This window comes from Esox lucius, chromosome 18 (genome assembly GCF_011004845.1).
Source record: "Esox lucius isolate fEsoLuc1 chromosome 18, fEsoLuc1.pri, whole genome shotgun sequence".
Classification (NCBI taxonomy): domain Eukaryota; kingdom Metazoa; phylum Chordata; class Actinopteri; order Esociformes; family Esocidae; genus Esox; species Esox lucius.
This window is the reverse complement of record NC_047586.1, coordinates 20,857,379-20,869,733: the sequence shown is the minus strand read 5'-3', so window position 1 is coordinate 20,869,733 and position 12,355 is coordinate 20,857,379. Positions and strand designations below refer to the sequence as shown.

General features: G+C 43.7%; 2 protein-coding genes across 7 annotated transcripts in view; both read left to right on the top strand.

Annotated features, from left to right (window-relative positions):
* Window positions 1–4,297, top strand: part of evlb (Enah/Vasp-like b) — a 53,429-nt gene extending 49,132 nt beyond the window's left edge. For 3 of the 5 annotated variants that reach the window (XM_013138467.4, XM_013138466.4, XM_013138464.4), the window contains exons 5-13: window positions 434–498; window positions 656–945; window positions 1,296–1,402; window positions 1,579–1,618; window positions 2,197–2,251; window positions 2,390–2,450; window positions 2,665–2,725; window positions 2,818–2,875; window positions 3,256–4,297. In XM_013138467.4, coding sequence (XP_012993921.1) covers window positions 434–498; window positions 656–945; window positions 1,296–1,402; window positions 1,579–1,618; window positions 2,197–2,251; window positions 2,390–2,450; window positions 2,665–2,725; window positions 2,818–2,875; window positions 3,256–3,293 — 775 coding nt within the window. In that variant the 3' untranslated portion in view covers window positions 3,294–4,297. The remainder of the gene's footprint in view (window positions 1–433; window positions 499–655; window positions 946–1,295; window positions 1,403–1,578; window positions 1,619–2,196; window positions 2,252–2,389; window positions 2,451–2,664; window positions 2,726–2,817; window positions 2,876–3,255) is intronic. The other 2 variants (XM_020056318.3, XM_013138465.4) reach the window with 1 other exon arrangement.
* Window positions 4,298–5,048: 751 nt separating this feature from the next.
* yy1b (YY1 transcription factor b) lies at window positions 5,049–9,452 on the top strand. 2 transcript variants are annotated; one of them, XM_010882216.4, is made up of 5 exons: window positions 5,049–5,719; window positions 6,845–7,007; window positions 7,595–7,655; window positions 7,780–7,938; window positions 8,272–9,452. In XM_010882216.4, exons 1-5 carry the CDS (start codon window positions 5,173–5,175, stop codon window positions 8,452–8,454), a joined length of 1,113 nt encoding a protein of 370 aa, XP_010880518.1. In that variant the 5' UTR covers window positions 5,049–5,172; the 3' UTR covers window positions 8,455–9,452. The 2 variants fall into 2 exon arrangements, with proteins under 2 accessions (XP_010880518.1, XP_019911878.1); XM_020056319.2 differs by having other exon boundaries at window positions 5,050–5,719; window positions 6,857–7,007.
* Window positions 9,453–12,355: the final 2,903 nt, after the last annotated feature.

Here is a 12,355-nt window from a genome sequence, read left to right as displayed (position 1 = left end):
CAATTGAAAAGAAAATTAATAATGTGTCCGTAATTGACACCATCTCCATACTGCTCAAAACACTATGGGCTGGAAACCAGGTTCTGGTGACTGGTGGAAACACTTCTAATTGGTTACAGACACAGACCTGGAATAGCATATGAGTGTGATTAACAAAAATCTGAGTTTTTTTGGCCATCCAGAACTGGATATGCCTACCTCACTCTCAGCCTGTCCTTATTACTGTCTCTCTGACTGACTGTGCTGCGACAGGTGTGACTGTCTGTCTGACTGCTGTGACAGGCGTGACTGTCTGTCTTACTCACTGTGCTGTGACAGGTGTGACTGACTGTCTGACTGCTGTGACAGGCGTGACTGCCTGTCTGTCTGACTGTGCTGTGACAGGCGTGACTGTCTGTCTGTCTGACTGACTGTGTGTCTGTTGCCTCCCCAGGCAGATAATGGAGCAGCAGCAGATGCATGGCCACATGGAGAGGGAACGACGATCCTCCAACCCAGGTGAGGAAACCCTCCGGCCTGCGAACAGCGGCATTGCCTTCCTTACTGACGTTTGCACTGGAGCATGAAAAAGATGTACGTCGGTCTTTACGCCTTGGCATTGACTGTCCAAACAACACAGACAATGTCTTCTGAAATCCTTCTCCCTTCTCACCAGGTTCCCCATTCTCAGGCCACCCCGGGGTCCTTTCCGTAGCGGCCCCGGCCCCCATGCCTCCCCCCATGTCCATGGGCTGTGGCCCCGCCTCTTTAGGTGGAGGCCCCCCATCCCTTGGCGTTCCTATGCCACCTCCGCCGCCTGGTCCCCCGCCCCCCTCGGCAAGTGCTCCCCCGCCCCCCCTGCCGCCGCCGCTGCCCGTGGTAGGAGGGGGGCAGGGCGAGGAGGCGCCCGCCCCGACGGGACTCGCCGCCATGATCGCTGGAGCCAAACTGCGCCGTGTTAATAGGGTAAGACGCCTAACGCACCCAGCATAGCATGCTACTCACCCTACAGGTCCAGGTCAGAGAGCAGACAATACTGACACATTGATGAAAACATGTTGACAGAACTGCATCCTGTGAGGATGCATGTAAAGTAGCTTTATGGAAGTTGCAACAAAGCAGCCGTGTGACCTCCTCTTCAGCTCTTCTTCCCCTTATCTATGACCTGACAACAGAGGATAGGTGAAAACACAGGGAACTCCAAACCCAGCTTTTTATATCACTGAAGATTAAACTGACAACTAGTTGGGTAACACACTCTGTCTGATCTTCTCCAAAAATACTGTGTATGTGTGTGTGTGTGTGTCTCTGTCCAGCCTGAGGACCCTAACTCTTCAGGATCGGGGGCCAAAAACGATGCTAACAGGACGAGTGGTGGAAGTGGAGGACTGATGGAGGAGATGAACGCCCTTCTGGCGCGGAGGTCCGAGCATAGCGTTAGAAAGACTGGGCTTTCTCACTCAGAAACAAAGTCAAAATCACCCCAACATACAATTCTGATCTGAATGATTCCTGAACGAGACTGGCAGCCATATTGCATGTAGTGCTTAGATATCAGACTGAATGAGAGTCTAACTTGAGGCTTCTTCTTGCCCCCAGAAGGAAAGCAGCTTCAGAGAAGCCTGAAGAAAACCAAAATGTGAGTGAAACTAACCGATGACATGACAGTTACTTTTTGTTTGTTCTCATTTAAAATGGACAGCCTGGCTCACTTCTCCCACTGTTGACCACAACATCCTCCTACTGTTGACCTCAACCTCTTCCTACTGTTGACCACAACATCCTCCTACTGTTGACCACAACAACCTCCTACTGTTGACCTCAACCTCTTCCTACTGTTGACCACAACATCCTCCTACTGTTGACCTCAACCTCTTCCAACTGTTGACAACAACAGCCTCCTACTGTTGACCACAACATCCTCCTACTGTTGAACTCAACCTCTTCCTACTGTTGACCACAACATCCTCCTACTGTTGACCACACATTCTTCCTACTGTTGACCACAACATCCTCCTACTGTTGACCACAACATCCTCCTACTGTTGACCACAACATCTTCCTACTGTTGACCACAACATCTTCCTACTGTTGACCACAACATCCTCCTACTGTTGACCACAACATCCTCCTACTGTTGACCACAACATCTTCCTACTGTTGACCACAACATCCTCCTACTGTTGACCACAACATCCTCCTACTGTTGTCTTGCAGGATGACCCCAGTGGGTCCGCTTCACCCAGTGGCAGGGGTGGACCCAACGCCACCGGTATGCATTGTTTACAATACATACATAATGTACCACAAATACAGCACATAGTATACTACACAACAGCTGAAACATTTAAAGAGACATGTTTAGGTCATTTATTTCATCCCCTTAACCCATCTTCTCTTGGCCTTTCAGACGGAGGGAAGAAGCCGTGGGACAGAGCCAACTCGGCGGAAAGGTCATCGCTGGTATCGAGGTGAGAACCTTGGGGACTCAGTCCCTAATGACATAATTAGGTTATGTAATCGAGGGATTGGCTGGTTAACTGGGTGAAAGACTTTTCACGTTTTGGTGTGCACACTTAAGGCTTTGTTCTTCTCAGGCATGTTTGCTGCCTGTTATTAACACAAAGTTATTATGAACATAATACTGGTGTTATGAGTGAATATGTGTGTTATCATTTCTTGTAGGGTAAGACCGGTTGGGAGCAGCAGTGATACAGACGCCTTAGACTTTGATAGAATGAAGCAGGTAAGGACACTGTCACACAGTGCCACATATGCATTGTGAATTTCAGAAAATATGATTTCCCAGTCATAATTCACTATTTGTATGTGAAACAGGAAATCTTGGAAGAAGTAGTTCGTGAATTGCACAAGGTGAAAGATGAGATAATTGATGGTATGTTGTTTCTGAGTTTCACATTCGCTTACCATCTAAAAATGTTTCAATAGAAAATTGACTATCTTTGGATAATGGCTCTTCAGTATGAATACAGTATGATGTTCAGATGCAGTCTGGTGACATGGGTCACACATCAGCACATACATGATATAGTACACAATTTTCAACAACCGGGTTTTAGGTGCCACTTTTACAACCAGTGGTCATGAATTCCATAAAGTACATATTAAAATAAGCCTCTTATTGGTAGAGAGGAAAACTTGATACGTATTATCCACTAGGTGGCATCAGAGACCAAGAAAAATAAATACTAATGCCAATTGTTGTTAGTTTACCTCAAGGGTCTCTGACTGAACATTCCTTTCTACCTCTTTCAGCCATTAGACAAGAACTGAGCAGAATCAGCACTACATAATTGTTCTTGTGACTCCACCTTTGGAAACCATCTGCCCCTCTGCAACTACTGTTGCGTCTGAGGAGGCAAGAAGTGGATTGAGGCCGGAACAAAACCTTTTTATTTATTCCACGTTGCTGTGATGTTGAGGCAATGTCACAATGTTGCTGTAACACTACAGGAACGTTTTGTTAACATTACATTTGGTTTGGAATAATGGCATGGATGGGGGACACTCTCGCACTGATTTTCGCTGTTTCTCTGGTTTTGTTTTTCTCTCTTTTTTTTCTCTGTCTATCAGTTACCCATGTTTGCTGTTTTGCTTCCAGTCATAAAGGAAGAATTTATGAAATTGAATAGAAGTAACATATTGTTTTTTAGTAAAATGATTTGCCATTATTACTATCATTACATTTTATTATGACTTATTTTTATTATTGTATATGTAATGGTGTGAATATAAGTTGTATTAGTTTTAGTGACCACAATAGTAAAAATGACAATAATAATGATTATGATAATGATGATAATAATAATTGCATAGAATTTTGTCAGCATTTTTTTATTGTTATTTGTTCTTGTCCTTTTTGTCTTGGTTTAATAATGCAATTATAAGCACATATGGATTTATTTCTCATGACCTGACCTCGAGATTTTTTAAAGAGTTTTGTATCCTTTTCGCCAACACAAGTTGTGTGTGTGTGCGTTTTAGTGTGTGTGCGTGCGTGCGTGTGTAATCACTGACTGAAAGATTTTTAAAAACAGGTCTTTAACCTGAATGGGAGGGTGGCATATGAACTATTGCTCTTTGGATATTGCAATCTTATGAAAAAAAAACATCAATCCACCAGAGTATTTGTGATCATGTTGTTAATAAAATGTTTATTGGCTGCAAGGATATGGTGAAGTATTGTTCGTTTTAATATTTCCTTTACGACCAAGTGCTTCCTGGTTTGAAAATAAGATGCGCACCAAGTTTAAAATGAATACAAATAAAACTGTGAACAATGTCTTCGATAAATGAAGTGGTCTCTGATTGTGCAAATCTGTTTTTAAGTTTTGCTTGATTAACTGATTTAAGGTTTATTCTCAAGGATTTACTTTGTCTGTCAGACTGTGTATCAAATACACTATGGGCAATTATGTGCATAATTTGGTTTATCAGTTACCTTGAGTCATACATTGTGATAACAGCTATCAATTTTGAGCAGTGAATTATTCTGGATGTAGGATTAAATGATTCCCTACATGATGGAGAACCCCATCTGTAGCACGGCTTGGCACCCTCCTGATATGAATAGACTAGCTGTCAGTTTGTGGGACGGTAATGCAGACACATGACTGCACCACAGGAGGTACTCAATACACTGGAACCTTTATTGAGAGGAATTTTATACCCATGTATATAGCGCCATCTGGAGGTTGGATTAGAAAAAAACTAAAGACCAAATAGAGTAACATACTGTCAAATGACTGGGTATTTGAGGAAGCCGCTCCTCTATGCAAGTCATTTTATTTTGTGCATTAAAATTTTTTAGATAAGTATGATGTTGTGCGAAGCAGTAATGTGACTTATAGGCCAGTTAAAGACGTCTAACTGCGTAATCTGAAAGGAACAATCACATCTAAGTCATTTATGTATTCATTCACATGTGATTATTCATGACATTAGGGAATATATAACGAAATTTGGTCTAAGCATTTACCTCACCAGACACCGTTCGTGAAGTCTCGCGTTGTTTGTGATTTAGAGCATAGTAGTGACGAGAATTTGTGGTGTGGGACGGAGTTGAGTTATTTGTGTTATCGAAAAGGGAGAGAGAGCAGGAACAGGGGGTGTGTTTGTGGGGCAAACGAGTACAGCGCAGGGTGCGTGAGAAGCAAGCTGGCGGAATTCAATATGGCATCCGGCGATACGCTGTATATTGAGGCGGATGGCACGGAGATGCCGGCCGAAATCGTGGAGTTGCACGAGATAGAGGTGGAAACAATACCGGTGGAGACTATCGAGACTACGGTGGTAGGGGGAGACGAAGATGAAGACGAACAGCCGATGATAGCACTTCAACCGCTTGTATCAGACGATCCGAATTCGATCCACCACCACCACCACCACCACCATCAAGAAGTGATCCTAGTCCAGACAAGAGAGGAGGTTGTTGGCGGGGATGATTCCGATATGCATGCAGACGGGGGTTACGAGGATCAAATTCTCATCCCTGTCCCAGCACCGGGCGTGGAAGATGAATACATTGAACAGACTCTTGTTACTGTGGCAGGGAAAAGCTCGGTGGGTCGGATGAAAAGAGGGGGAGGCAGCAGTGGCAAGAAAGCGGGCAAAAAGAGCTATTTAGGCGCTGCTGAAGCGAGTGGTAGAAAATGGGAACAGAAACAGGTGCAAATAAAGACTCTAGAAGGGGAATTCTCGGTTACAATGTGGGCTTCGGGTAAGTGGTCGGTTCTATGTACAGTAGCTATCTGTCAATTCCAAAAGTGTAGCTATCTCTCCCGCATTGTTCGTGCTTGATCGTTAGCTTGTGCAAGGGGCCTTGTTGGAGGGCGTTGTCCTTCTCTGCACCAGTGTATTTCCTCGGGTAGTTCACCAGGCCACCTTCGGCATCACTTTAAGAAGTTTTCGCTGCAGAATTGCATCTCAGTTAGATTGAAATGTTTTTGTTTTGAAGGGAGGCCATGTTTTTAGATGTTGCTGGGCGCCGCCATGTTCCCCGAGAACCAGTATGGCGGCCCGAAAAAATGGCGATAGAGCAGCCGGGCGAAGATGGCGGCGGTTGGGGGAACGAACGCGCTGCTGGTTCCAGAGAGTAGGCCGCGATGGCCTAACTAGCCAGCCGTTAGCTATTGCAATAACTAGCAAGCTAACAGACAGGTTGTGACTGACTAGTTAGGTGTTGTAGTGAATATTTAGCTCTGTACTCTAACCCTCTGAATCTAACAAGTGAAGTTGAAGTTATGTTCGATTTCGACGGCTTGCAAAATCTGTTCTGTCAAAAAATAACATTTCTACTCCTGTGTTAATTGCATAGCTAGCGTTAGCGTAATGTTGCTTTTTTGCTTATAGCAGCTACAGTACAGTAGCGAGTTATCAATCGAGTTGACTTTACAACTCTAGCTATTAAAACGTTCTTAAATTCGAACCTTGGCTTGTCCGGCATTTCATGATAAAACTTGTCCGCTTTTCCATCGAGTAGCTATGATGAATCATTTTCAATTATTATATTTGCGTGTTAGTTAACCCATCAACCGGAGCCTACTAAAATCCGAGCACAGCACTAGCAGAGCTTCCTTACAAAAAATATTGGCCGATAAACGGTGCAGGGGTATTTGGTGATGCATGCTAATCATTCTTATTCCAATCATCAGCAATGTCTCAAAAGTTATAACTATATTGTATTTCCACAATTATTAAGACCACAACCACACATTTCCTAAATAGCTACAATGACATTCTAAAATTATAACTGCGGTGCTGTTTACATGTCTGTTTAAAACTGCAGTGGTATACCCCGATCTTGTATCGCTATTTTCGGTTAAGTCCCTGCATTGCATCCTAGATGACAAAAAAGACATCGACCATGAGTCGGTTGTTGAAGAACAGATCATTGGGGAAAATTCCCCTCCGGACTACTCTGAATACATGACGGGGAAGAAGCTGCCCCCTGGAGGAATACCTGGCATCGACCTGTCGGACCCCAAACAGCTGGCAGAGTTCGCAAGGTCAGTGGCTGTCTGTCTGCTTAAGCGCTTCTGTCAATAAGGATATAGTAAACACTCACAAGGGATTATTTGGCCCAAAGCAAATAATTTCCACCTATGCTCTCTTGTAGCACACCTTGTGAAGTGGTGTTTAGAAAAATTCTAGTCAAGTCTTGAAGACAGCACTCGGTGTAGCAGCTTTTCTGTACTAGATGTCAGAGGTATATAGCCTAATCTGCTTCCTTAAATGAGTTTTGAGCTGGCCACGGCTATTTCTGACTGTGCCATTTGGATGTTGTGTTCTTAGCCCCTTCATAAACTCTGCGGGTCCCTATGGTCAGAACCCAGTGCGGTAAGTTCTAGAGGTTTATACCTCAGATGAACACTTAACACACACTGGCACAGAGAAACCTGAACACGGTGAACATAAGGAACTGGCTACAGTTTCAGCCGTACTGAAACATTTGGTACGGGTGTTGGTTTATATTCATTGGTTAGGAATTGAGAATGGTTGTCTGGCTTTTGTATGTGGACAATATGCCATTTGAGTTCTGTTCCCATTGAATGCAGAGGCTTAAAAATTCACTCGGAATTTGATGTTTTCTCAGGATGAAGCCAAGGAAGATAAAAGAAGATGACGCTCCCAGGACGATAGCCTGCCCTCATAAAGTAAGTGGTCTGCTTCCAGGGGTTTCTGTCCTACCCGGTCACCCTGGGCCCTGCATACGTGATGCTAATCTTGAAACGATTGTGTGCGTCCATGCTGTCTTAGTACCTGACCTCTCTCCCTCAGGGCTGTACTAAGATGTTCAGGGACAACTCGGCAATGAGGAAGCACCTTCACACCCATGGGCCTCGCGTACACGTCTGCGCAGAGTGCGGCAAAGCGTTTGTAGAAAGCTCCAAACTCAAACGCCACCAACTTGTACACACGGGGGAAAAACCCTTCCAGGTAAACACCCAGACAGGGACACACTCTTACATGAAGGAGAACCCCAGTTTGTACGTTGATGTTGTATTCATAACCTGTTGCTCCAGTGGTCTAATTTGCCATTTGACCTAAATGTTCACATCTTCTAAACCTCTCTGTATATAAAACAAGGTGAGGTTTGTTCATAAAGTCACCATTCAAAATATATATAGTCCCATAATTTGAGTTTAGGATTTGCAGGGCGATTGACCCCCTAAAGAGTAATGCTCACAGGGCTATGCACTTCTGCCATTGATTCTTATATCCTAATGCACGTCTCCTCTATTCCATCCATGGTGTTCTTTCTTTGGACAGTGCACCTTTGAGGGCTGTGGGAAGAGGTTTTCGCTGGACTTTAACCTACGGACACACGTTCGTATCCACACCGGAGACCGGCCCTACGTTTGCCCGTTCGACGGCTGCAATAAGAAGTTCGCCCAGTCAACCAACCTCAAGTCTCACATCCTCACACACGCCAAAGCTAAAAACAACCAATGAGAGCCCCTACCGACTGGCCCCCTCCCAAACCCCCCAGAAGCCTCTTAACGACGCCACACGTCAAACCTCCCCGGAGGAAAGAAACAATTTAAAAAAACATACCTTGAGCGAAACGGAGAGAAAAAAAGGAGACGAAAGAAATTCGAATGGTACTGAAATTCTCCTCAGTCATCTCCCGTTGGATTGGCTGGCTGAGGAATTAATGGCACTTTTCCAAAAGAATCAACCCCCCCATTCCCCTGCTCTCCCCTTGACAGTGGCATCATGTTGCCAGAAATATGGAACTCATGGATTAACATCAGAGACTATTCTTTCTAATATTAAGCTATGCGAGAGCGGGGGCAATCTGTCTGTTTTTCCATTTTAAATGAATTTCCACCAACCGGTCTTCATATCTTTCTGCATAGCTTTTAATTTTCTATTTTTCCTAAGTGTGCATATTGTACACTTATTATCGGAGATATGTTCCATATTACAACATATGGTTATGCTTTCCCCCCCTTGAGCATTGACCACCACGACTGTATCAAAGTTCTGGAAGTCCCTCACATTAGACCAGTTACATAATGTTGCTTCAAAGTATTTTCTGTACAAAGTAATTTTTTGGGTTTGAATCCTCATCCCTTCTTTGGTATGTATTTCTCCTAACCATTCAATAATCTCGTATACTTGTATTGTATGGCTGTATTGAAATTATGTAGACATTGATAGAGGCGTGATTTAAAGTGTTAACCAATTTACCTTTTAGTCATGAGTTGCTTTATCTTTTCATATCTTTGTCCCTTGCGGAGAAACGGGTCACTACCGTTGATTTACTACTAGCCTGTCTCTGTTGCAGCACTGAAAGACAATACAACAAATCGCCAACGTGACCATCAGTTTCTTTGTTAGAATGTAATGTACAGGTGTCAGTCAGCCATGAATTTTCTTTGTTGGTATTTACACCCATGTATTTCAATGGCCCACAATAAACAAATAAAACGGTCATCCCAACTCTATTCTCCCCCTCATTCCTCTTCCATGCCTCATATGTGTGTGGATCAAGATGACAAGGCTACCTGTGATGTACCATGTTACCGAAACCTTACTATAATATATATATATATATATATATATATATATATATATATATATATATATATATATATATATATATATACATACAGTATCTCACAAAAGTGAGTACACCCCTCAAATATTTGATTATATCTTTTTGTGTTACAACACTGAAGAAATGACACTTTGCTTCAATGTAAAGTAGTGAGTGTACAGCTTGTATAACAGTATGAATTTGCTGTCCCATCAAAATAACTCAAAACACAGCCATTAATGTCTAAACTGCTGGCATCAAAAGTGAGTACACCCCTAAGTGAAAATGTCCAAATTGGGCCCAATTAGGCATTTTCCCTCCCTGGTGTCATGTGACTCATTAGTGTCACAAGGTCTCAGGTGTGAATGGGGAGCAGGTGTGTTAAATTTGGTGTTATCTCTCATACTGGTCACTGGAAGTTCAACATGGCACCTCATGGCAAAAAAAGAATTGTTCCTCTACATAAAGATGGCCTAGGCTATAATAAGTTTGCCAAGACCCTGAAACTGAGCTGCAGCATGGTGGTCAAAACCATACAGCGGTTTAACAGGACAGGTTCCACTCAGAACAGGCCTCGCCATGGTCGACCAAATAAGTTGAGTGCATGTGCTCAGCGTCATATCCAAAGGTTGTCTTTGGGGAATAGATGTATGAGTTCTGCCAGCATTGCTGCAGAGGTTGATGGGGTCGGGGGTCAGCCTGTCAGTGCTCAGACCATACGCCGCACACTGCATGAATGCCAACATGTACTGTGACATACTGAAGCAGAGCAGGATCCCCTCCCTTCGGAGACTGGGCCGCAGGGCAGAATTCCAACATGATAACGACCCCAAACACACCTCCAAGACGACCACTGCCTTGCTAAAGAAGCTGAGGGTAAAGATGATGGACTGGCCAAGCATGTCTCCAGACCTAAAACCTATTGAGCATCTGTGGGGCATTCTCAAACAGAAGGTGGTGCGCAAGGTTTAAAAAATCCACCAGCTCTGTGATGTCGTCATCGGGTAAGTCGTTCAGGAGGCATCCGGAACAGATGCCCAAGCCACCTCAGCTGACCCCTCTCGATGTGGAGGAGCAGCGGCTCTACTCTGAGCTCCTCCCGGGTGACCGAGCTTCTCACCCTATCTCTAAGGGATCGCCCAGCCACCCTGCGGAGAAAGCTCATTTCGGCTGCCTGTATCCGGGATCTTGTCCTTTCGGTCATGACCCAAATCTCATGACCATAGGTGAGAGTAGGAACGTAGACTGACCGGTAAATCGAGAGCTTCGCCCTTGCGGCTCAGCTCTTTCTTCACCACAACAGACCGATTTATATAGTGTTATTAATAAAACTGTAGTCAGTACAAAAATATGGGACCTGCCTTCCTTATATGTTCATTACACACCAATGGTTTATTCTAATTCGGCATTTAGGAAAATCTTTTACGGCTCTGTCATTCTGGTTTTTATTTTCATAATTTATTTCATTTGTTAGTATATTATAGCCACACGGCCTGAAATAATAGGCTATATAATGAATGTCACTTTTAACCAAATTGGAAAACAGTTTTGTGTTCAGTGAATAGGAAAGTATTATAAATTCAGCTAGAAAACATTGTTTTAAGACCATTCATGAAAGTGGTTGGTTTCTTTTTGCAAAGCATATAAAAAATGTTTTACCAACACAAGCTTTTGTAACATCTGGTGGTTTAATAAAGGGACAATCCTAAATAGAACCCTTAGCTGCATGCCCTATGCACTGCTGAAGAACAACAAGGATTTGATTAATGGAAGTAATATGGTGAATCTTGCCCCTATCTTATAAAAGAGCAAGATGCAGCTATTATCAGATTGCTTACACTGGTGATATTCACTGATCTTCACAAGTGCTTAGATATCGATTTGGGATTGGGCCATACCCTCCCAGTCCCTTTTTAACCCTGTGGTGAAGTGTATGTTGAAAGACCTATTGCTTACATACTGGACATAGGCTTAATCCTAAGAGGATGATGTAATGTCCACCCTAGCCTTTCAGAGGGCACGGTGGAGCTATTGCCGTATTACCAATGACAAATCCCCCCCTGATAGTGCGTGGGGCTTAAGGGTCGATTTGAGATTGGGCAGTAGCTTATTGCTTGTCCATACTGTGGAGACAGCCAATTACTCTCCTATACCTGCGAGAAATGGCAATGCTTTCGGATCTACATGAAGTGCCCCGGGGGTTGTGAATGGTGTCGATTTGGAACCGTGCCATGGTGCTTAATACAAAGTACATAGACAGAGTTCTTTGCTGTTTTGCATGTGTTGCAGGTTTTTCCTCATACCTCAGCATCCTGCTGATCCTGCTTCCAGGAACTCTTGGTCAGTTACTCATCAATAATCACCACCTGCACGTCTGAGGTGTATTGTATGTGAACCTACACACTTAAGATTCTGAGACTGAAGCCACGTGTACTGACATCCTGTGGTGAAGTGGAGAAAATGCATCTAAACATGTTATAGTCAGGTTTAAACTCTTCTATGCACTCTCATCTGATGTCCTGAGCTCTTTTTTGGAGTTTTGACCACTTGGCTGGTGTTTTGACCTTGAGGTGCGGATTTTAGAAAAGGGCGCATGGTGGATTTAACTGAACTGAAGTGAGAATAACAATGTTTTCATAAATCCCTGACGTAGAAAAACGAAAGTAGGCTACTCACTTATGTATTTCCCCTGAAGAAATTCATCATTTCAGCTCAATTGCATTCTTAAACACCACAGAGGACTCAGGAGGGAGGCTCTGATACCTCGTTGAAATTCACAACCTGTCTATTCATTCCGTCGGATCTTGAGAA